Source organism: Passer domesticus, chromosome 8 (genome assembly GCF_036417665.1).
Source record: "Passer domesticus isolate bPasDom1 chromosome 8, bPasDom1.hap1, whole genome shotgun sequence".
In the NCBI taxonomy this organism is placed as follows: domain Eukaryota; kingdom Metazoa; phylum Chordata; class Aves; order Passeriformes; family Passeridae; genus Passer; species Passer domesticus.
In genome coordinates, this window is record NC_087481.1 from 41,833,296 (window position 1) to 41,857,102 (window position 23,807).

The window sequence follows — 23,807 nt, forward strand, 5'->3', positions numbered from 1 at the left end:
TTCTTTTTCCTATTCTGCTGAATCTCTTTTTGCTACCACTAAAAAAATAAATTTGAAAACCTCCAACTTTCTCAGCATAGGGACATGCAAATTGATCTACCCCACTACGAAGATTTTGGCTGTCTCTGTCAGCCAGGAGTTTCCCAGCATATAAAGATCTGATTAATGTGAGATTTGAAAGTAACATTCAAAACTACATTTTCAAAACTGATCTAAAAATACTAACAGAGGTTATTATTATGTTTCCACAGCAGAAGAATTCCCTAATTTCCCATAATTATAGCTAAGCCTCAAAGGGAGGGTATAATCAGAATAATAAAACTGTTTGTTGAAGCATTCTCTTGGTAGGACTAAAATTGCAGTTTCAGGCAAGATGCTTGTTCTTTCTGAAAACTGAAAGCATAAAATATTTTAACAACAATGTGTAATAAAAATAAATTTAACATAGTAATATTAAGTCAGTTTTAGATTGGAAATTAGTATTTTCTAGAATGCAGAAAGAAGAGACATTGCTGCTGAGCCTATTCCCTTTAATGTCAGCAAAGGCTGATGCAAGCTCTCCAACAGAAAGAAATCCATCAATAGAAGGAAGTTCCTCCCTCACCTGTGCAGAAATGAATTTGTTCTTTATCAAATGGACAAAAGCATAGTTTGCAAATATGTTTGTAACCCTACTCATGCCCTCTCATCTATAATGAATCCCCTGGATTTATTTTCAAAAGAACAAATCATAAATGGCAAGAATAGATTTGAAATTAGACATAGGTTCTACTGTATTATATCTAGCCAGGCTGGTTCTCACCTTAATTCTAATTACTTTAAATTATTCCTGAAAAGCCTCAAAATGAGAGAAAACTCCCTTGGAGCCCCACTCCAGCATTAGAAATGCTATTCTTCCAAAGTGGAAGGAAATCTGTCTACTAGATGTTCCTCCAAGAGCCTTGGCTGTAGAGATTACAATGATAAATCTCATCATATCCGATGAGTTGCACAACTTGGGAAACTTCCTTATTCAGTAGGAGTTACATCAGCTCTCACACACTGCCAACCTCTTCCTTCCCTCCCACACAGCCACTCACTGGATTAGCCCGACACTTCCACACATCCTTCTACACATGGAAATATTCCATATCCCACAAATATGCAGAGGTTTTTTGTGTTGGTGAAACTGTTATGCCCAAGAAATGTCAGGGCTGACAGGAAACAAGCATCATAGTAAGAAGAAGCTAAAGCTTAAAATGTTCTTTTGTTAAAAAAAAAAACAACAACCCTGCACTTTGAAATCCACAGAATAACTGAGTTATGGACATCAACAAAATTCTGTACAGCTGCACAAGCTGAGGCAGCTCAATTCTCCAGAGTTAACTAAGGCTGTAGGGCTGATGCTTGTGAAGCAGATTGGTTTGATCTGCATTTAGACATCACTCCTACAGGTTATCTGCATCCTCCAGAAACTCTCAGAGATCTAAGGACTTTGAAAGCTCAAATGGAAGCAGAGTCACATTAGGTGCACTCAGCTAAAAAGGAATAAGCAGCTATCCTCCCAACTAAATCCACCAGGGCAACAGAACCTCCCAAACCCTACACTTATGCCTGGTGCAGCCATCTCCAAGTCTCTGAAACACAGCAGGCAACATTGGCTCTCATTTCTACCCCTGCAGCCACTACAGTTCCAAACAGCTAATATTGTTTTGTGGAGTTTCCAAGCCAAAGCCCACCCTAAGCCTTCCTCAGCAGACCCTGAACTCAGCACAATCTTTACTGGCCACAGAAGCTCTCTTACTGCATTACCATAAACATTCCATGATAAAAGAGCAAGGCCCTTTCTAGACTTCATTCTGCAGTTGACTGATGTACGACATGATGCTAAAGTTACCCTGAGTTTTTGGACTGGAATTAACATTTGAGAAAGCAATGAAAGACACTTGCATTCAGAGATCACAGTATTCCTGTTTCTCTTCATGGGCATTACAAAAACAACCAATAACAGACTTTGCTGTCCCAGCCCCATTTCTCAAGCGCTGTCCTTGAGCAGAGTTTTATACAAACATAGCAGATATTTCAATTTCTCTAAGAAATAAGCATAAGGTGCTTAGGATCCCACTTTACCTGACAAAATCCAGCAGAAATACATCCTCTCTGGATTATTTCTACAGCCACCTCTAACCAAAATGGTAATTTACCCATCTCCATAACCAGAGATCAAGCACTTCAGTCGCTACCAGACCCAGAGAAAATATTTTCTGAAGCAATCAGTCAGCTCTGTTTCTATAACACCTGTGAGTAAAGCTTCCTCTCCGTCTCCAGCCTCAAACACTGACCCCAAACAGTGGGGTCAGACCACCCTGGCTCTAACACAGGTGTCCCAGCTGGCCACTGAATTTAGGGTAAGCCATTTTCCCCACTGTGGTACGAGCTGAAAGCCTTCTGCCATGTGAGCTAGGCAGGCTTGAGGGACCAAGGTGTACCTGCAGGAACGGGGCAGAGCCAGCGAGGGTCACGTGAGGAACAGCAGCAGCTCCAAGGTTTGAGAGTGCATTTTGAGGGATGAGAAACAGGACAGGAAAAGGATTACCTCATAGCCTTGTACTACAGTGTCAATGATAACTTTCGTCAGATGATGTAAGAATGGTGCCTTGCTCATGGAAAAAAGGAGAAAGAATTGCTATTCAGAAGCTGTATGACAAAAATTTCACTTCCTCATGAAGGTTCACTTTGCTGATTTCATTTTCCCCGTTATGTTTCCTGAGCCAAGCTTTTGTGCTGCACTTGAAAGAAAATGATTGAATGAAGGAACATACATATTAGGAGACTTCCTGTCAAGTCATTAATGGACAAAACCCAAAACACTCATAATTTTTGAGCATATTTTTTCAACATAATTTTTTGCTATTTTTTTGTTCCTTTACCTGTCATAAATGGGTTAGCACAACAATTTTTAAAATTTTATGATTTTCTGCAGTTAAACATGTAAAATATGCTCTTCATCTTTTCTGCTCTCACCAAGTCTAGCAGCTAGTACCTCAGTAAATGAACTATTTAGTTAAAATAAATTTAAATATTACAATTATAAAGTAAAATATTTACATATACCATTAGCAAAATACAATAATTTTATATTAATATAATCACCACAATTCATTTTATACTATGCAAATTCATTAAATATTATACATTATACAGTTATAGTCTAAATAAAGTTTATTTTTAAAATGCAATAATTATGAAATCCATGCTGTCTAATCTAGAAATGTTGCAGAAATGCTCTTCCTTCTTAATTTTGTAATACTAATGCTTTGAGTTATCTATAGTTCCAGACCTAAAAATAAAGTCCCCAAATAATGTTATTGCAAAAACTCAAATCAATAACCAATTTCAAGCAAGAGTAGTGTCAAGCAAAGAACATCAGCAAGGATCCTTTTTGGAGGTCAAGAATCCCAAAGCTGTTAAAAACTAAGTGAAATCGTGGGTTCTAGGTTTTTATATTATTTTGATATTAAACTGTTACTTTCAAGCAATGTTTATTTTTATTCTTGATGGGCAAGCCCTTTATTTATTATCAGCCCTAAATTACATATTTTAGTTTTGAACATGCTATAGGAATTAAAGAGTCACAAACATTATTTCAAGTATTATATTCTATTAGGCAATTCTATACTGCTGAATAAAACCAGACTATAGGTGTGTTATTCTGCAGCAACTTTGGCTGGTTTAGCAAAACATTATGCACTTCCTACAAATGCTGTTATTTATTTTTATAATGGTTAAATTGCTGTCTAGTCTGCTTGGCTTCCTTCCTTTCTTCCTTGCTAAAATTAGTTGTTCATGCAACAATCCATCACATCCATCCTTCCTGAGCGCTATAGTGAAAGCAGGTTTGGATTTTAATTCTCCTCTAAACCAATATTTTATGCTAATCCTTTTTGAGTGTCAGCTGTTTCCCAAGATAATAAATATACAATCCTTTCCACTTCTCCATTTATACCTTAGATCCAGTAAATCAAATTATTTACAAACTCAGATCCCATGTCTCATCTGACAGTTTACAGATCCACCCCTGAACACCAGGCCCTTTGGTCCTAACAAAACTTTCTTTCATATGTCAAGGATCTTCTTGGAAATGTTAAGATTACTCCTCACACCCAGCAAAGTCTAAAAAGAACTCACAATTCCCTTCTGAATGTCTTTCATCATTTTGCAGGCACAATGAATAAGGTCCAGTGACATCACTAAAACATTCATTTCATTATTTCTGACACTGGCTTGTCCTTGAGTCCTCAGATTGAGGTTATGCCTAAATCTTGTAGATTCTTTTTGTACACCATCACCAAGAGCTGTTATTCTCTTACATATCTAAGACTTGCTCTTCAGGTAGTCATCTCATCACTATAATGTCTTTCTTCCAAAAAAAACCTTTGAGCTTTTCATAAAAAAATCTACATGCTATTTCAATATTAGTTTCTTTCCTGTATTAGAATATCTTAATCTTCTTTGCATCTTTCCTTTGCTGCTGCACAGCAATTAGAGACTATTGGTCTTCCCCTTCAATATTTTTCATAACAAAATCAATTTATGTTCACCATTTCTCATACAAAATTGAGGTCAGATTACAGCTTTCACTGCCAGCCATGCTTGTTGCCTAGTCATTACATTTTACATTTTAAATTTCTGTCCTTGTGTTTATATCCACTTTGCACTTGAAATGTGGAGAATCTTTCCGCTAATACCTGCAACATGAAAATAACTACTCTTCTTCAAGTCCTGCTTAAAAATTTCCCCTGCTGTGATACTTACTGAATATTGAAAACAACTTGGACGACCCCCATCCCTTTTGTGATCACTGCTGTTCTTTTGCCTCTGCACATGGGTCCTCCAGACACTTGTGTTGTTTCACTCTTAAATTTCAGTCTTGGTAAAGCAGAAACCTTTTACTCTGTGCTATGGGCAGAACAGAACCTTTTTTTGTAACACATTTTTCTGGTATTGCAATAATACTGGCAGTATTATTAATAATAACAAAAATGTAAACCAGAAGATTTGTGAGCTGGAAAAGAACTAAGTCAGCTGAAGAAATCATTGACAAGATATTGCTCTATTCACTGAGCTTGAACTAAGTAATAGTTAATATCTGCAGTGAGACAAACTGGGTGGTTTTTTCTGTTTAGACTTCTCAGAATTCCATTGTCAAGAAGTTGGATATGATGCAAAAGGAAGACTCAGGATGAGACCACATTTCTCTAGGAGCTATTCTGGGACAGTATGGTAAAAACTTTTTCACAATTCAAGTGATAATTGATAACAAAGCTGAAGGAGAAATAAATCTGTAGGTAACAGAAGTAATTTTGGTACTGGAATTGGTGATATTCACAAAAACAAGGAGCATGCAGGAGAATTAATTCAGTCACCAAGTGCACTATCCTCTCTTTAATACATATTTGAAATCTGATATAAGAGTGAGGAGCATTTTCTCTTAAATGAAAAGAGCCTTTAGGGAACAGGGCTTGTTTGCTTCACATTTTTTAGCTGTGACTTTACTTGTGAGACACTGTGGTTTCGACAACTGCATTATTAATAATCTGTTCTGGAAAATTTTATATCTATAGCCTGAAAGGGTTATTTCTGCATTATTTTAATTTTTTCCAAAACCCTAAGAAACTCTAAGATAAGGGTAATAATTAATATCTTCTATAACAAAACAAAAGAAAAATTTCTGGAACAGTAATTTCAGGATAGAAAATGAGCATGTATGACAGACACACTTGTAAAAATTTTAGTACTAAGGAGCATTATGGTATGTCTTCAATACTAACATGGTACTTAAGGAAAACAACACCATAAAGTGGAAAAGGCATAGCTGAAATAAAACTGGAAATGTTGCCTATCATGGATTACAGTTCTAGAGTAGCTAAACATTGCAGCAACTAGCAAATGAATGTTACTTTTTATTCCATGTAGATTTTGGAAATTAATGTTTAATTTGGAAAAAGGAAAAAAGAAAAGGATTAACAAACTGAACTATTTGTATTCTTGAAAGAAAAATGTGCATTTCTGTTTTCAAATACATCTGCTTCTAAAAGCCAGAATCGTCTGATACACATCAGGTCAAAATAGGAAAAACAACAGAAAGGGGAAAAAGCAGATTTGGTTACATTTTTTCATGGTATACATAACAAAGACTGAAAAACAAGGGAAGTCTCTGGAATTGGTAAGACCCCTTTGAGACTGGGAACTGCTACAATCACACCAGTCACACTTGCTTTGGCACAACACTTGGCCCTGTGGTGTCCTCTTACAAGATAAAAGATTTCAAACCCCGGAATACAGACTAGGGTTGCAGCAATGACATCCACAAGCAACCTTTCCAGCAGGAATTCTTCATGAATCCCACTCCCCAAGCTTCAGTTCCATTTCCCAAGGTGCTCTCCTCAGACTCAGTGGTAATTAATCGGCGGATGGGAGGCTGGGCATGGGCTGGCAAGGAGCTCTCCCAGCCCAGAGGCCCAGCCACGGCCTGGGCCACAGCAAAGGCAGCAGGAGCTGCCTTTGAGAACCTTTGAGGTTCCTCTCCTGCCCCTCTGCTCTGCTCTCACCAGCCCCACCTGGAGCACTGTGCCCAGCCCTGGGCTCCCAGCAAAAGGAGGATGTGACCTTTTGGAGCAAATCCAGAGGAGGGTCACAAAGGTGCTCAGCACTATTGGATTTTACCAATATTACTGACGGGACTGCCTTGGTCTGTCTGGCCTCAGCTGCTGACCAAATAGTGGCACCTGTGGAGTTTTCTCCCCAGAGATGCTATTCAGTACCTGTGGTCACAGCTGGGCACGTGGGGACAAGTCCGGGCATGCCCCAAGCTCCAGAGCTTACGGCTGGAGCTTGCTGCTGAGGGGGTCACTCCTCGGGCCTTCCTGAGCTGGAGAAACCTTTGAGGCGAGGTGAAGAAAGGAGTGGGTCCTGATGGGGAGTTTTTAATCCAGATTTTTTATTCTGGGCCGCAGGGCCTCCGAATCCTGCAACAGCTCCAACAGAACTTCACACCACGTGGTGTGCTTGCCCTTTTACCCAGGGAACACAGGGAGCACCAGCCAGGTATGAGGGGAGGGGGTCTCTGGTGAGAGGGACACCTGGGTGGGCCAATGGCCCCCCAGGGGTGGAGAGCATCCTTTGAACCTGCCAATCACTCGACGCTCCCCTTGGAATTTCTGGCTTGATAGACAGTGCCCAGCCGGGGTCAAGGGTGGGGAAAGGAGAGGTGAGTGACAGCCCACCTCGGGAAAGAAACTTCAGGGGAAGAACTGGGGAAACTGAGGCACACCATGACGACACACCACAACAGAGCGCCTCTGCTATGAAGAAAGGCTGAGAGAGTTCAGGCTGTTCACCCTGGAGAAGAGAAGGTTCTGGGGGGACCTTAGAGCACCTCCCAGTGCTCTAAGGGCTTCAAGAGAGCAGGAGAGGGACTTTGACAGGGCATGCAGTGAGAGGACAAGGGGTAACAGTTTTAAACTAAAAGAGGGTAGTTTTAGGCTAGATATAATGACAACATTTTTCAAAGTGAGGATGATGAAACAATGGCACAGGTTGCCCAGAGGCCTCAGAGCAGAAAGGCATTGAGATTTACCAACAACTGGTCGCCATTCCAAGATATACCCCTGTCTCTCTTAGGCAGAGACTCATTTTTAGACAAGTACAAAGCAGTCTTACACAATGCTAGGCAAAAAGAAAATTTAACAGCCTATGTATCAGAATTAAAGTATATGAAAATCAGGATTAAAGTATATGTAAATCAGGATTAAAGCTCAGGCCCTTTGTAGGTATGTTCAAGCCCATGTTCTGAAGAACTGCACTGATTTTGAGATCTCAGGTTCCCTGAACTACCAGGAGCTCTCCAAGAGCTGTCTACATTGATTGTGTACACAGCAGCTAAGGCATTTTTGGTTCCTTGCTTGAGATTAGAGCATTAAATCCCCACACACTGAAAGTGGTCACAGATCTCACACCCAACACTGTCCTCATTGCAAAAGCAATTCCTCCCAGAAATTGTGTATTAACACTAGAGTAACCTATTAAATTGTAAACCCAGAATCTATTAACAGTAAAAGGTAACACTAAAATAAAAAGAAAATTAAGCTCTATTGTAAGACTTTTGTGTCCAAGGCAGCTCATTTCCTTCACTGTGCTTCCCAAGGCACTCTGCTGCCAAATGGCAAACAGAAACCATGTAGAATTGTGCTTAACACAGAAGAGCACCAGGTTGTGAAATTCTGCTCCTGAAAGAGCCATTTCTCACTGTTTTGTACTGCATACTGTAACTTCAAGTGCAGGCCACAAGAATTTTTTTATACAAATGAACTACCGGGCATTTTTTTCTCAGAAAAGAGCTCCTACAGCTCATACACTGAAAACTCTAGCAGGAAATATAACATAAAAGCAGCACAGTCAGTAAATACCACAGTCAGGGTAAAACCAAGAAAGAAGAAACCATGTAGTTTTATGAGTTATACCTGCCAAAGTTCCCACATCAGGTTTCATAGGTTTATGCATATATTTTCCTACAGAAGAGATTTTCTCATTTCACAGTAAAGAGGCTGCACTGTTATCAGAGGAAACCAATCAGACAAAGTACTCTCTCCATAATCAAGCTCACTCTGAAGTCAAACTGAAAAAAATTACTGTAATAGTTTGGCTCAGTAATTTCTCCCATTCAGATTATAATAAAAACAGGTAATGCAAAGTTCCACTTTTCCTTGTGGTTGCTGAGCTGATAAAGGTTAGAGTCTCTATTGGTATATTTACCAATCTCTGTAACAAATGGCTTTACCTACAATCTGGTTTGCATGAAGTGTTCAGGTATCAGTGTTAAACAGGTCTAAAGATATACTTAGGGTTTTTTATACTTTAATGTTGACCTTTACCACTGTGAGGTGTTTCTTGTGTTTCTGTGCATCATTCTGCATGAGAAATTAACTCAAATATCTGACTGGATCAAAATTCAGCTACTGTTATATGCTTTGCACTTAATGGGACTTCATCATCATTAAACAAAAAATATATACTCTGGGTCTAATTCTGATCAGTACAAAATTTTTCAGCTGTGAAATTAGGTTTAGACTCAGGAGGTTAAAAAGGGAACCAGATTCCCCAGCCACTGGGAGGGGGTCTGTCCCTCCCTCCCTAGCAGCCACTTAGCAATGGCAGGCCAGAGACACCCATGGGACTGCTGAGTGTCTCACGTCATTGCTCTGATGAGCTCTGGTCTGTAGCACAGGAAAGGAGCAAACGTGCTGCTTTATCTGACTGCCTCATGTCATCATCCTTCCTTCTATTGTCACTGGGCTCACCCACACGTCACACAGACACGGAGCCATCTCCTCTGGCAGGAACAGGAGGCATTACTTGCCTGCCTGGCATCTGTGTACCAGATGAGGGGAAAGAAAAGTTTCAGCTCACCTGTGGCTGAGCAGATGTTTTTGGCTTCACACCACTACAACTCACATGTGCTGCTACCTCACAAGTTGATATGTCTGTGACAACACCACATACTTCAGTTGCCAGATTTTCTCGTGGGCTTACAAGGGATTTTCTCATGTGGGAAAATTAACAAACTCTAGTGTAAACATCCCAGCTGTATGGGCCTCGGGTTACATTTCCATCTGTCAAAACTCTAGAAGTCTCTAATGCATCTGGCAAACAAATAATTACACTTACAAATCCAATATGAAAGTGAAAAAACTTCCAGGGCTACAAGACCTACTTCTATGCTTTGACCAAAACAAATCTTCTAAAAAATATAACACTTAGGTTCTTGAACTGAAAAACAATTTAAATGTTTTATAAAATCACAGTAATTGCCTCTAAATAAAAATTTAAGAACTGGTGTTTTCCCTTGTGCTGTATATGGTAAAGATGATGCTGGGTATTCCAAGGCAGGAGATGCAGAGTCTGCTTAGCTCAGATTTCCCTCCAAGCTTCCTGCAGGACAGTTTCCTGTAAGAGTATGTTTGTCTGTGGGAAGCGATCATCCTCTCAGCAGTGTGTCTGATGAAGACAAACCCTTGCTAAAGGGAAACTGAGCAAGACAACTAAGACAGTGAAACAGTCATTACATCATTCAGCACTGATTCATCTCAGCCTTGACTGCTACCTGATAAACTATAAATAGCCTACAGCTTAACACTCTAATCACTTTCACTCATTATATTTGTTCAGATCAAGCACAGAGAAAAAAATATGATAAAACTAACATTATAACCCACTTGATTTAGACTTGCAATTGGAAACTCAGCACTCAAACAAACACTACACATCCTTTTTCAGAATTTTGGGGGTTCACAGGAGTACATTTGGTTTCGTTCATTACTGGAAAGCAGATGCTCCAGTGTAGTCCAGAACACTCTTCATCTTGTGATTTCCACTGTTTTCTCTGAACTCTCTTCTCATACTCTGTGATCTGTTTAGCTCTTCCCTCTGTTTTTTACTTTATCCACAGTGGAAAAACATTTAATGCTTGTTACAAAATTAGCCTGCTCAATCCACCCATATATCAAGTTCTTGACATTTTCTATATTCCTACAAATCAGTATTTTAACAATGGTCTATTTTCAACATATCTGACTTTTGGTATCCATTCCTTTCATCCCTGGTTCCTTTTCCTCTCTGTACAAGGCACACCCTGATAACCTGTTTCTATCCTCTACCTCTAAGTGTTGTTATCTGTTCTCATAATTTCACAACAACTTAGATAACAGAGGGTTTTTGGCAATCTGAAATCTAATGTACATAAAACTGAAAAGGGAGTAACATACAATGGAAGAGGGAAATTACTTAAAAGGCAAGCTCCCAATAAAACCACCTAGGAATGTGCCATGCTAGTGTGCCAATGAACTGTAGTGCAGACCATGGGCATGACTATTTAACAAAGAGTTATAAAAACTCCTGTAAAATAACAGCTCTAATCCAACCACTTTTATTCAGACATGCTTAACTTTTAATCTGAATCAAACCTGTATTTTTCCCCTGTGCTTTCCAGAGCTAGCAACCACTTCCCCAACTAACCCCAAGCAAACACTTCAGATCTCCTGTCATATATCAGTAGATATGTTAATTATTGGATGTCTGCTGTTCTCAACAAAAAAAAGTAACCTTCAATAAGTAGCTCACCAAATGGCTGATTTAGGTTCATAAACAGTGAAGGAGCTATCATGAAAGGAATAGTGAAGTTCAGATGTCTGTTGCAAAGTGTTCCCAAGCAAGCAAAAAGAATATGATCATATTTGCATCTTCAATACAGCTTTTAGTTCCTTTTATCCTCCTGTCTCCTCACTTGAAGCTAAGCCTTTTGTATGCTCAAAACCAAGGGAAGAGACTTGGAGACTGGCTTCTCTTTGAGTCTTCAGGTTCAGCCCACAGATAAATCACAGCAGTTGTTTCTGTGACATTTCCTGCCCCAAAGAGCCAGCCAAAAACCCTATCCACATTCTCACCATGTCAAGTATTGCAACATCCTTTCAAGAGGAGCTGTCAGGCACGGTCTTGTCTGGCTCCAGTTCACCTAGAAAGCAGCTAAAAGACCAACTCTCTCATATTTTCTCCATCACATCCTTTCCTTGTTGGCGCCCACACAAAACTGAAGTTCTTAATCCTACCTTTCAAGGCCTTCCTGATTTCTGCCTGTCTGTCCATCTACACAGAAGATTAGCTCCCAGCACCATTCAGTCTCTTCATCACTACTGTTCTTCTCAGAAAGGCACCTCTTGCAAAAACTCATATTTGCAAGGAGTACCCATTAAACAGGGTAAAAAGCATTTGTTGTCCTTTTCCAAGGACACACAGCCCTTTTCCCATGGTACACAGTTAAGAAACTGCTTCCCTACCTTGTTCCAACTGTTTGGACCTTCCTGGTGCCCCTTGTTTTCCGGTCAGTGCATAGACTGTATAGGTGGGGGTGTGAGAAGAGGGATGTTTGTAGGTACCACATGTTTACACAGTACCAGCCACAACAGAGATCTTCATCCATCAGCACAGTTCCTGGACACTCTGACAATAAACAAACACTACCAGTATGTCCAGTAGACAGGCTGTTTGATCCAGGATATGAGTGCTGAATCCCTCCCCAGCACAGCACAAATTTCACAGCTGCTCTCCTTCCAGCTTGGTGCCCCTGAAGAGGATGCCCCTGGTGTTCCCAGCACTCAGCTCCACTCCCACCCATCTCACAGGAGCAGCCAAAGCTGTGACAAAGCTCCCTGGGCATCTGGGGACTTGGAGCAGACCCCTGCACTGATGCACCCCAGCTGCTAAGAGGGCCCCTTCCTGGCTGAGTGGGTGTCTGGATCCCCAGCACTTGTGATGAAGAAGGGAAATCATGGCAACAGCCCCAGAAAGTGATTCACAGCTTCCCAGGAAGCACTGTCCTGTCAAGACACCCATGCTCACTGTCCTACCCACACTCTGCTGACAGACTGAGGCAAGTTCAAGGGGTCAGAGCCCTCAGAGGCAATGCTGGGGGAAGGGAGCCAGCAGAGCCCCTTCAAGTACATCACCAAAGAGGAGGAAGTGTGATGCCACCCTATTGCACTGTGATGGGAAGAGGGAGAAGGGGAGAGGGCTCCTGCCAGGGAGCACTCTCTGCCAGTTTTGTGACTCCATGAAGAATTAAGTCAAGGATAAAAAAAAAGTTCATCTCCCTGCTAGCAGAAAGTAACAAAAAAGCCTCAGCACTTAGGCTCTGCTGGGGTTCATCGCTCCTCTTCCAATTGTGAAGGCTGAGCACAGGTAAGGATGAAAAATACTGGGTGGCAGCAGAGAACTGGAGAAAATTCAGAAGCCACCTCTCTCCCCTGGGGAGCAGAAGTGCCTGGCACAAGCATCATTACCCTGTCTGCCTCAGGCCCCTATGGAAACAGAGGAAACCATGTAATTCTGGAGGCTGACAGGAAATGATAGAGATCACCTAGTCCAGCCCTCTGCTCACAGCAGGGCTAGTTTCAAATAGCACTTACAGACCTCAGGGAACTCTTGTCTCTGTGCCAGCCTCAGAAAGCTGATGGGTTTCAGGGCCTGAGCTGAAGTCCAGTGTTTGTAGTAACTGAAACAGAAGGTGCCATTAACCAGGCTGAACACAGCACATGAATGTTCACAATGCCATAATCAAAGGCACCTCCACCATGCACACACATATGTTCCTCCACCCTTTTGCTTTCTCTTCATTTTTGGCAAGATGCAGTTCACTCTCTGCTGGACAGCCAAGCAGCCTCTTCATCTGTGTGCAAGAACAAAAAGACAAAGTGCCAAGAGTCATTTGTACAATGAAGACATTGTGTCACAGACTTCTTCATTATCTGTACTGCTCGTGAAGGAACGAGATCAAAGCCCTAAGTATGGGAAGCATTTGAGCTGACATTCAAGTACAAATAGCTGTGCTCTATTAGATTTTCTGCCACCAGAAGTGATTACATCAGTCAGAATTTGAATACACTCTGACCTACATTTTCAGAAGCTCATAAAGAAGAGAGTTATCTCAATCCACTTCCACAGATACTTACTGAGATACCGTTCTAATTGTTAAAAAATTAAGCATTAAAAGTCAACATGTAAAGACAGTGGGCTAAGAGCTGGACTTTGGGTGAGGATGGAAAGAATCTGAGCAGGGAGTGGGAGCAGTAGAATTTTTTTATTTTCAACAGAAACATCTGGATGTTTATATTTCATATCACTGTTTGAATATCAGCAGGAAGATTGTAAGCCAGTTGACCCAACAGAGCCAGTCAATTTCCTGGTCCTGCTGCTAGGTTTGTTATTGACCAGTGTTTACCAATGTTTGGGAAATGAGTAATCTCATACTCATTATCAGTAATATGTTGTTTTTTCCTTGTCATTATTTCTAATTTCATCTCAAAAGCAGAGTACAATGGAAACCTTACAGGAGTCTTCTATTGCTTCTTTTGGAAAGATACTGGCACACCTGGGCCTCGTGTCAGGTTCAGTCAGATGCCTACTATCATCCTACAATGATTTATGGAACAATACATTAGTGTGGAGCCATAAAAAGCCACATTTCTTATAATACAAAGATAAAAAGTTATCAAAATTTTCTCCAGGAAACAATAATTCAGAGTTTTTAGTGGAGAGGACAAATAAGATGATGGTGCTGATCTATTTTATTTACCAACTTTAGTATCCTCCTTTAAGTTTTCAATATAAAATAGGAATGTTTCTAATTAAGCTGAATTGTTAGGGAATGCATCTTTAATCTCTAAGTGAGGAAATGCTTCTATAAGCACACAAAAATTACTCCTTGTTGCAATATGCTTTGATCTTCCTCCTTGTGAGCATCTATGTCATAAAGACAAGTTTGTCTTAAGCAATTTGGCAGCAGGTGATTATAATCAAGTGTTACAGGCCTCCTCCCAGCCTCTCTGAGGATCCAGCAGCTCACCTTAAACCATCTTCCTCCCTCATAAATCACATCCGACAGCCCTGCCATTCCAGCCTCTTTTCCTCTGCACTGTGCTCAGTTCCACTGCCTGGTCATTATTTCCTTCAGCTCCCATGGTTTAACTGGTTTCCCAACCAAAAAAACAAACAAACAAACAAACAAACAAAAAAAAAAAAAAAAAAAAAAAAACCAAAAAAAAAAAACCAGGATTTTGTCTCTTTTCTCTTTAAGGAAAACAGTAAATAAAAGACAATGATGCCAGAACACACCATCTTCCTTCAGTCTCACATTCACATCTCTTAAACTTGCAGGGCACCATTGGGAATCTCAGCTCTGTTTCTGACTGTGCTTTTTGCAGAAAGTAGTGTCCCAGACTGCTGAACTCTGTGTGACTTTTAAGTCCTTTGAAATACAGGCCACCCTCCACTTCAGCCCATTTCCAACAGGCTCAAGTCCTACATCTCTTCAACCCAACCCTGCCCCTTAGCATGTTACTAAGGGATTCTTTGCTCAGTCTCATTCTTGTTTGTGGGATACACAATTAGGGATTACACTGGCCTTCAGCTAAGAACAGTCCAACAAAAGAGCTTTGTAGACCAAATTCATACAAGCTTTAGTGACCTCTTCAGTACAGAACTAATAATTAGCCTAATTCTGAATTACACGTGATGTTTTCTATAGGATCTAGCACCTATGGTTATGACTCCTGTCAAGTCAGAAGACATGCAATCAGAACAGGATTTAAGCCATTTAAGCAAGCAGGAATTAAATTGCTTTGTATGTGGCAAAATAATTCTGGGGTATGTAATAACCCACAGCAATTAGGGTGAAAAAACCACAGAATGCCTGTAGAATAAACACCCAGGGATGACTCGGCTGCAGACCTACCAACTGCTGGTAGGAGTAGCAAGAAGCAGGGGTTTGCTCACTCTGCTAGAAAACAGAAGCTGCATTTACAGGCTTTGCTTCCAGATAATCCACAAAGCCAAAATGCATCTCAAGTAGAATGAGCTCCCAGTAGCAGAAATGTCATTATTGTCAGCATCTGCTTTGTGTAAATTCAGTGTACAGATTTTGCACAGCACCGTCAAAGACCACTGCCTTCTTCATTCCCTCCTGACATCAAATCATCCACTCAAATAAATTAAAGGATTAAAATATCTAATAAACCATAACAAACACTGTCAGTAGTGCAGCTAGGAAAAGCTTACAAGGTTTCGATGAAGTATGCATAATAATATACAAAAAATAGATGGTTTGTGCACATTCCAAGTTGTTACACAGTACCAAAAGGTAAGTCAGAGCAAAGAAAAGTAAAGAAAGAAAGGAACACACTTTTTTTTAGTTGAAATACAAGAACATATCCTCCAGAGAGGATGTCATGCATTACATGATCACAGAGAAGCTAAGTGATTTTCTTCAGAATAAAACCAAATTTTTGTTGAAAAGATCTATATTTGCATCTAAAAATTACAACTAACTATTTATATTTATAACTACTACAAACTATTTGGAAATTTCTATTACTCCTGCTTGAGTGAAAGATCAAGTTTTTGAAGCAACAATTACATACGATTTGTTTCCATTTTTCAAAATCAAATGCTTTTGATTTTGTTTTCAAATTAAACTTAGAATTTTGAATTAATATAAGAATTTAAAACGTCAAGAAATAGATTATATAACATTCCTTCTTAAAAATGGAACTTAAAATATCCACCTTGGCTTGATTCCATGACTGTTTCTCCGAGCGAGGCCACTAACGTCACAGAAAGTTCTGGTGTTAGTGTTACGCTGTGTGCAGCTGTTTCCAGCCAGCTCTGCACATCTGGGCACCTTTCCCACGTGGTTCCTGCAGGAGAGGGGCCAAGATCTGTCCCTGTGGAGGCAGCTGGGGACACCAGGGCACCGTGCTTGGGGACACCAGGGCACCGCGCCAGGCACAGCCCCTGCGCGCTCAGCAGCTCGAGGCACAAACAGCACAAGCCAAGGGGAGTGTGAGAGTGGGAGGCCAGGGCAGTGAGAGTCTGTGGAACTCATCACTGGGAGCAATATGGACACGGTAAGGAAAACTGCACAGGATGGAATATGATTAAAAGTATAGAGGTGGGGGAAAAGAAAAATGAAAACAAACGCAAAAATATATTTTAACAAGTACTTTTGAAACAAAGTGCCAGAGCTTTGCATCCCAATGAAATCACAATAAGTCTCTTTTCACTTTCTGTTTTCACTTCAGAATCAGCTTTAGATAAATGCAATTTAATCTAAATTCTTGTATTAGACAAGTGTAGTTTATCCAATTCCTTGTGGATTATTTGCATGTCACTAAACTGATACATCCCAGTATTGAGCAGTTTTAATTGCTTGGTCCTCAGCTCACCTGACCAGGAAAGGAGCAAGGAGAATGGTTCTCTATTTCTGCAACCAGCAGAGAAAGAGGTCACAGTGGGTTCTAGGCACATTTTGTGATAAATTTGCAGCTTCAATGTCTGGTCAGAAAGAAGGTCCATCACTAGGTGAAACACTTGTGTGTTTCTTTCCTCTCAATCTTTTGTCTGCACCACTTAATTTGCACAAGTCACACATTCTTCATTACGATTCTGGACCATCACATCATTAGCATTGCTCAGCCTCTTCAAATCTGAATCTTTTCCTTTCCTCGTTGGCCAATCTGCATCCTATAAAGTACAACAGATGAAGGCAAAACCAGTTGAACATATTCTGCACAGATCTGTGGCTAAGATTAAGCATCTGTGTTGCTCATTGCTTCCTGGGGAACCAGTAATTAACATTTTCAATCAAATGAAGTCTAGCCACCTAGCAGGCACAGTAAAGTCTGGAACTGGTTACAGTCGTGCCTATTTCCAAGAAAATATTTAAATTATCTTCTTTCCAGAAAAAAATTCCAAAATGTCATATTCAAAAATTTTTATAAATCATGAGTGAGCCTTTTTTTTTTATAAAAGGCTGACAGTGGCTAACAATATGATTGACAAAACCATGAGAGATTGACAAACATGGTCTTTTTCCCTTGGAGTGTGATTAGAAGAGTTGTGATCTAGCATCACTTCTGACTCCTCTCAATTTTCATTTCCTCAAAAGGAGGCCCGAGACTAAAGTTGACCAAGAACCAGAAAGCTTTTGGAGGTAAAAACTTAGCATTGCAGAGTGGCATGGCAGGAGAAAAAAAGAGGGCTGGAGATTAAAAACATCCAAGAGAAAGGGAATTATAACTACAAAAATATCAGTATTCAGCAGAGAGCTAGTCTCCTTGCTGCAAGGGCAGAGATAACCTCAGTTAGTTTCTGCAGTAGGTATTTCCACAGATTTTGTTCTGCTACCTTTTTAATGCTGCTTGAGGTCTAACCCAGGATTTCACGTGAATGGGAAACTCCCACTTTGCCACAAGAAAAATTCTGCTCCCTCTGTTCTTAAAGATTGTTATTCCCCTTTTGCATTGCAAACTTGAGAAAACCCCAGAAAACATTTCAGATCCTTCTAATTTTGAGTAAGATTTTTTCCCCCACCCTTCCAGATTCAGTTGTTAATTTTGGCTCATGGGAAACATTGCTGAAGTCTTCATCAGCACTTCCTTTTTCTTAAAATGGAGGTTTAAACTTCATCTTGACATGCTGCAAGCCAAAACCAAGCTTCTACCTGGAGGAAAGGATTAGGGCCCACTCAAAATGAGGGGGGGGAAAACCCCAAAATCTTCTACTCCAGATGCAAAACCACTTATATCAGCCAGGATGACATGAGTCAGACCAATGCAATACCTGCAGGCAGCACAGAATGCTTTCAGAGTATTGCTCAAACAAAGTCAGCGCAGCTTGCTCCAGCCAATCTCCAAAAGAGATTTCTAGAATCAGTAACACAATGCTTTAGCCACCTGTCATTGGTCAAGATGATACCAAAATGCTAAAGAGAAACTATATTAAAAAAAAAAAAAGAAGAAACAAAAACAGCTGGAGTTTTCATTTTCAGATATGCTACAGAATTTGTTCCTCCTCTGAAAAAGTACTAAGAGATGTAGAAGTAGGAGAAGGGGAAAGGGAGCATGGAGAAAACACTAGAACCACCCTGTGCAAAGAGGCTTTCTGCAGGTGGGGATGCAGAACTGAGAGTGCTAAATCATGAGGTGTTGAGGGCTGGTAATTTTCAAAGACAAATAAAAGTAATTTGAAATTTCTAAGGAAATTCTTCACATTGATTTCATATCCAGTTAATGTGGAGTACCTTCCTTCTTGCAAAAGATTACTTAATTAGATAATTAACGTCTCTACTCCCAAAATTTTTATAGGCTTACATTTTCATCATGCAATTGTGTGTCTTAAACCCATCTAAACCAGTAAAATTTAAAAAAAAAATTATTGTGCTAGGAGAAAGATATAAAATAATGATATCAGAAACAGCTTTTTGGTAAGAATACTAAAAACACAGAAAGTTACACATCCATGCAATTAAATCACATGATTTCTGTGCCTTCATGTCCAACTGCTGACATTCTGTGGGAAAGCTTCATTTTCTACAATTACCAGTAGTAAAGTAATGTGGGCTCTGGAGCCAGCCACCTCCCATGCTTCCTACCACTCAGTTTTCCCTGGGATCAGTCTGCCACCAGTGCCTCTCCTGCAGCACTGACCAAGAGCTGCTCTCTTTCCTGAAGCAGGAGCCACAGCCCTGGAGTTCACCTTCCTGTGAAGTGTGACACTGATGAGCTCACCATGAGGTCTCTTCTGCAGAACTGCTCACTGGGGTCATGAGGCAGCTCTTGATTTTCTCACTATTTTCAATGAAAAATAAGGGTCATGGTTCAAATCAAAGAAACTGCTTGTGAGCTGTAAATCCTTGTTTCCTGCCCATTATTGACTTAGTGAGTTAAACACTACACCACAAAAACCACTGAAACTCCGCCAGGTCCTTGATGCAGCAGTGTCTCCAGCTACCTCCAGGCTTACTATACTGTCCCACAAAATCCTCATTCCTTTCCCATGTCCTCAGAGCTCACAGACCCCCCAGAACATCTCTCTTGCTGTTTGCCTGGCCTTGGGCTGAGGAGCAGGCAGTACAGGCTGCAGTCAATGTTTGTGCAGGGCTGACACACTGCTGTCACACTGAGTGAACCAAGGTCACCTCCTCCCCTAAATGGATGGTTAAAATGGTGCAAATACCTCTTGCCTCTGCCCAGCTAGTGATTTCCACAAATCTTGAGAGCCCTTAACATCTTGACACCTCTCTGCTGCGCTGTCCAATTGTGCTGAGTTGTGTAACGAGCACACAAATTTCTGGAAGACTGACATAAGCTGCAGTTGCATAACTTGTTTCCTTCTGAAACTGCGTGAAAAACGACACTATCACTACCACACAAGTTTCAGCTCTGTTTTCTGGTTTTCTGGCAGCTCTCTTTACCTGAGGGAGAACCCTTAGGTTTCTCCTGAAAGCGAGCATGCATGCCCATGTCTCCCCATCACTGCTCCCTCATGGTCCTTTCTGCAGGTGTTTGTCTCTAGCTACCAGCCATAACTCTGGCTGAATGCCATCCCCAGTTTTCTTAGACCACATCACACCACACTTTATATGCCATAGTTTCTATTTATATCTAAATAAAGAAAAAAGTAAAGGGGAATTCACGTGTATATATAAAAATAATATTTATATGTATATGGTTGCATAGATAAAGAAAATGGAGATATATGTGCACTATCATGAGCTGGACAATCACCAAACATATTGCTGGACAATCACCAGAAGTGCCACACATCCATTTCTAATAATCTCATCCTGGAATTCCCACTCAAGCAGAATGAAAATGCAGTTGTACCCTGAAAGCCACTGTCAAAGGTAGTTGGACAGACACCAGCTACCTTTGTGTGACTTGAGTCCAAACTTGCATCCTGCTGTTTTTCTTATGCTGCTGTCTGGAATTTTTGCCTTAAAAGGCAGAAGTACCTTAAGCATACAGTTGCAACAGCATAATTATTAGAAATCTCTTACAACAGTGGATTTCATGTACATTACAAGAAGCAAAACAAACTTCTAAATCCTGCTCCTTGCCACAGCCAGTTAGAAGCTTCGTAGGTGCTACAGCTACATTATATAATCAAGATTTGTAATAACAGCACAAGGAAATAAAAAAATAAAAAAATTAAAAGCCCCATTGTTTTGTCTAAGTATTAGTGCTTTGTAGATAACAGACACACATCAGCTTTTCAGGTATCTGAAAGGACCAGTTACTGCCAAGTCAAACTTAAATGTCTGTAATGAAAAAGTTTTGATTAAATTCTGCTAACAAAGAAGTAAATACAGCTTCCACAAAATACACAGATTTCTTCAGTCCTGGTTTAGAACTTCACTCTAGCTACCAGGACTAAGTAACTGCTGAATGCAGAAGGCCCACACTATGACTTTACCCTCTTGGAAGTTTTTTTCCTCTATTTATATAGCTCCTGGCACCTAGAGTTTTGTCAGGGTTTCAAAATAATATTATTAATAAATAATAGTAATTGAATTAGTACTAAGTGCAAATTCGGATCTAGCAGGACGGCTAACTTCTAGAAACAGGACTGATGCTAGTCCATATAAGCACTAATTTATCCCACTGCCCTATGATGAAGAGGTCTAAAAGAAAAGCAGTGAAGCAGTAAGCTGAAGTTCAATAGACAAAGGAAATAAAACAAAGAATCAGCTTGTTGTGCTGCTAAGGCTGAGTGCATGTGCCTTTCCACATTTTACATGCTCTGCTCTTTTGTTATCTGTCCATAGTTTTCAGATTTTAACAGTACTCTTCTGCAAGCTGTGCCAAGTGCAGAGGGGAATAAAATTCCTTCTTCTGAAAAATGGTTTAATTACTCAAGATACAAATCTGAGTCACAAAAAGAGGGGGGAAAAAAAAGAAAGAAAAGCATACAGCATATTGGCTAAACTATGCAATTAATGTCCAGAAGGAAAAGGATGCAGAGCAGCAGGCACAGAGCCCAGGTTCAACAGGGTGGGAAGAGGGGGTTAGGAGCATAGCATCAGGATTTGCAAGAAAGTAAATAACTCTCAGTCATGGTACAGTATTGCTACATAGACTTTTTACCCATCAGCCAGTTGCAAGGTCTAAGGTAGTGATTTTGCTTCAGCTTGCTGGTCTAAAAAAGAGGCCTGCAACATGATATGAAGTGGAGATGCCATGAACTGGAAAAGCAATTCTCCACAGGTGAGTCACAAGAAACATCAGACAAGCTGAAGCAATGACCAGCCATGGCTATGGCAACAGAGAAAGGACACTGGAAACAATCATACCCACAAAGCCTAATCCTTTGCTTTCCTCACCTGAATAGTACCAAAGCTAATAAGCCATTATTAACTTCCATGAAGCTCCAAGTTTGGGTTACGCCTGATCACACCAGAATTGTTGCTATAAAGAAAATCTGACACCCCCAAAGGCTCCATCCTGCAGCTCTAGGCCAGCATGGCCCTGCTGCCCCAACATCCCAGCCCCTCCAGAGCCCCCTGCCCTCCCACAGCCCCCATGTCTCCCCGGCTTCCTCACCAAAGCACCTGGCCCTCCATCACACCCAGCCAGGAGAACATGGAAGGGTTGGAGCTTCCCCACCTCCACAGTCCAGCATAAGCTCAGGCCACTTCAGTGAGCACAGGGAGCCAAACCAAGACCTCCCTGGACTAGAGGACACAAAACTCTTCTCTCCTACTCCTGTGAGCTGGGCTCAAATAGCCTCTAGAGGTGAGGAGATAACAGAGACTCTCCCGCCCCCAGGGGGAACGACTTTGAGAGTGAACACCTGAAACAGAACCCAGCCTGCCTGGAGCTGAATAGAAGTGGAAAAGGGTCAGACCAAGAGCTTGGCCACTCAGACACAGTTTTCAGGACAGGTTGTGAGGGATAAGCCTGCATTTGCATCAGGACTTGTGCATGCAACGTATTACAGATTCTGGGATGCAGGGAGTGATCATCTGACTGCCCAAGGCATAAAACATTGCAAACCTGGCAAAGCAGCTGGCAGGACTCACCACTTTCCTTAGAGGACAAGGGGAGATTGTCAGCAGCTGTTCAGGAGAAGTATTTTGGCAGTACCAGGAAGGGAGAATGCCTGTGGAGATTGCTAGGGTAAAAACAGAGGGGAAGGCAGCTGGTGGGCATTTGCTTTTTCTGTAAGCTCAGCTGAGAAGGACACTTCTGATCTCACAGGTTTTGTAAGTTGCCAGTGTTGGGGAAGCTGCTTGTGCAGTTTTAAATCATTCCATTTCCCAAGTTCCTTTGTCTAGAGATCTTGACAAATTCCACTGTCTCAGCTATTCAGACTAGTTCTGGAAGTTTTGTAAATAAATCCCTTAAAGGGGCTGGGAAATTACCCATGTTTGTTGTTTGTTGGGGGTGTAATTTTTCACAGCTGCTGTGAATGGCTGAAAAGGTGTGTAAACAGACACCAACAAAATTTCTAGGAGAACTTTTTCATATTTTTTTGATAAAGAGGGTGCATCTTGTTCACCTTTAAAACAGTTTTTCCTGTAGCTCATCTTAGATTTTGGGCAACTTAATGCCCTGAATTGCCTGCTGTGTAGTTCTGAGGACAAATAAAAATATGTGCCATGTAAATTCTCCAGGAAGTACAGGTAGCCCATCCTTTCCCATCCCTTTAAATCACAGTATTGAAGCCTCTCTCAATAGACTGATACCATGTTTCTGCCTGCCTGGCCTACTAACCATCCCCTTTGGACTGCTGGCTTTTTTATTTTCCACAAGTAAAACCTGCTATCTCAAATCTGAGCATGGAAGAGCACTCCAGTCCATGTGCCTGTAGAACTTTTTAACTTAGCCTTATGCTTGATGACACAAAAATATATTTGCATTTATGCTGACCAAAGGTGGAGTTCCCTCTTGCAGGTCACTTGTTTTGCTGCTGTGGGAATTTCCAGAAAGAAAGAGATAAAAATAAGGAAAGTCTGTGTGTGGATGTGGAGTCTGAATCACTCCAGCAATAAGAACCTGAGGGCTGAAACCATCTGTGCTCTGGTGGGAAGGATATATCAGTGCAACACTCCATCCATACCTGACAGCACTGTACACTGCACCAAGGGACAGAAATAAAAGCACTTTCCCAGCCTCCTTTCTCCTCTTCCCCTGTGCACCTACAGCCTTGATCACAGCAACCATTCCAGATTGGGAGACAAGGTGATTAGTAATCTCTTTGAGAAGAAAACAGTTTGAAAAGAATTATTAAAAACTCAGCATCATTTCCCACAGCTGAAGGGCCCCCTGTGTTGGTTCTGTTCCCTTTAAAGCCTGGAATGCTCATGCTGGCTAGCTTGGGAGACAGTATGGGACTTTTTTCAGTAAACAACTTCAAATTTCCCTAAATTAGAAACACAT

General features: G+C 40.9%; 1 protein-coding gene across 25 annotated transcripts in view; it reads right to left on the minus strand.

Annotated features, from left to right (window-relative positions):
* LOC135306578 (uncharacterized) overlaps nucleotides 1–22,340 on the minus strand; it is a 67,642-nt gene extending 45,302 nt beyond the window's left edge. For 2 of the 25 annotated variants that reach the window (XR_010367373.1, XR_010367375.1), the window contains exon 1: nucleotides 21,749–21,866. Coding sequence is in view for 10 of the 25 variants with exons in the window: in XM_064430804.1 (XP_064286874.1) it covers nucleotides 11,643–11,764 (122 nt within the window). In the remaining 15 variants the exon portion in view is untranslated. The other 23 variants (XM_064430799.1, XM_064430797.1, XM_064430804.1 and 20 more) reach the window with 23 other exon arrangements.
* Nucleotides 22,341–23,807: the final 1,467 nt, after the last annotated feature.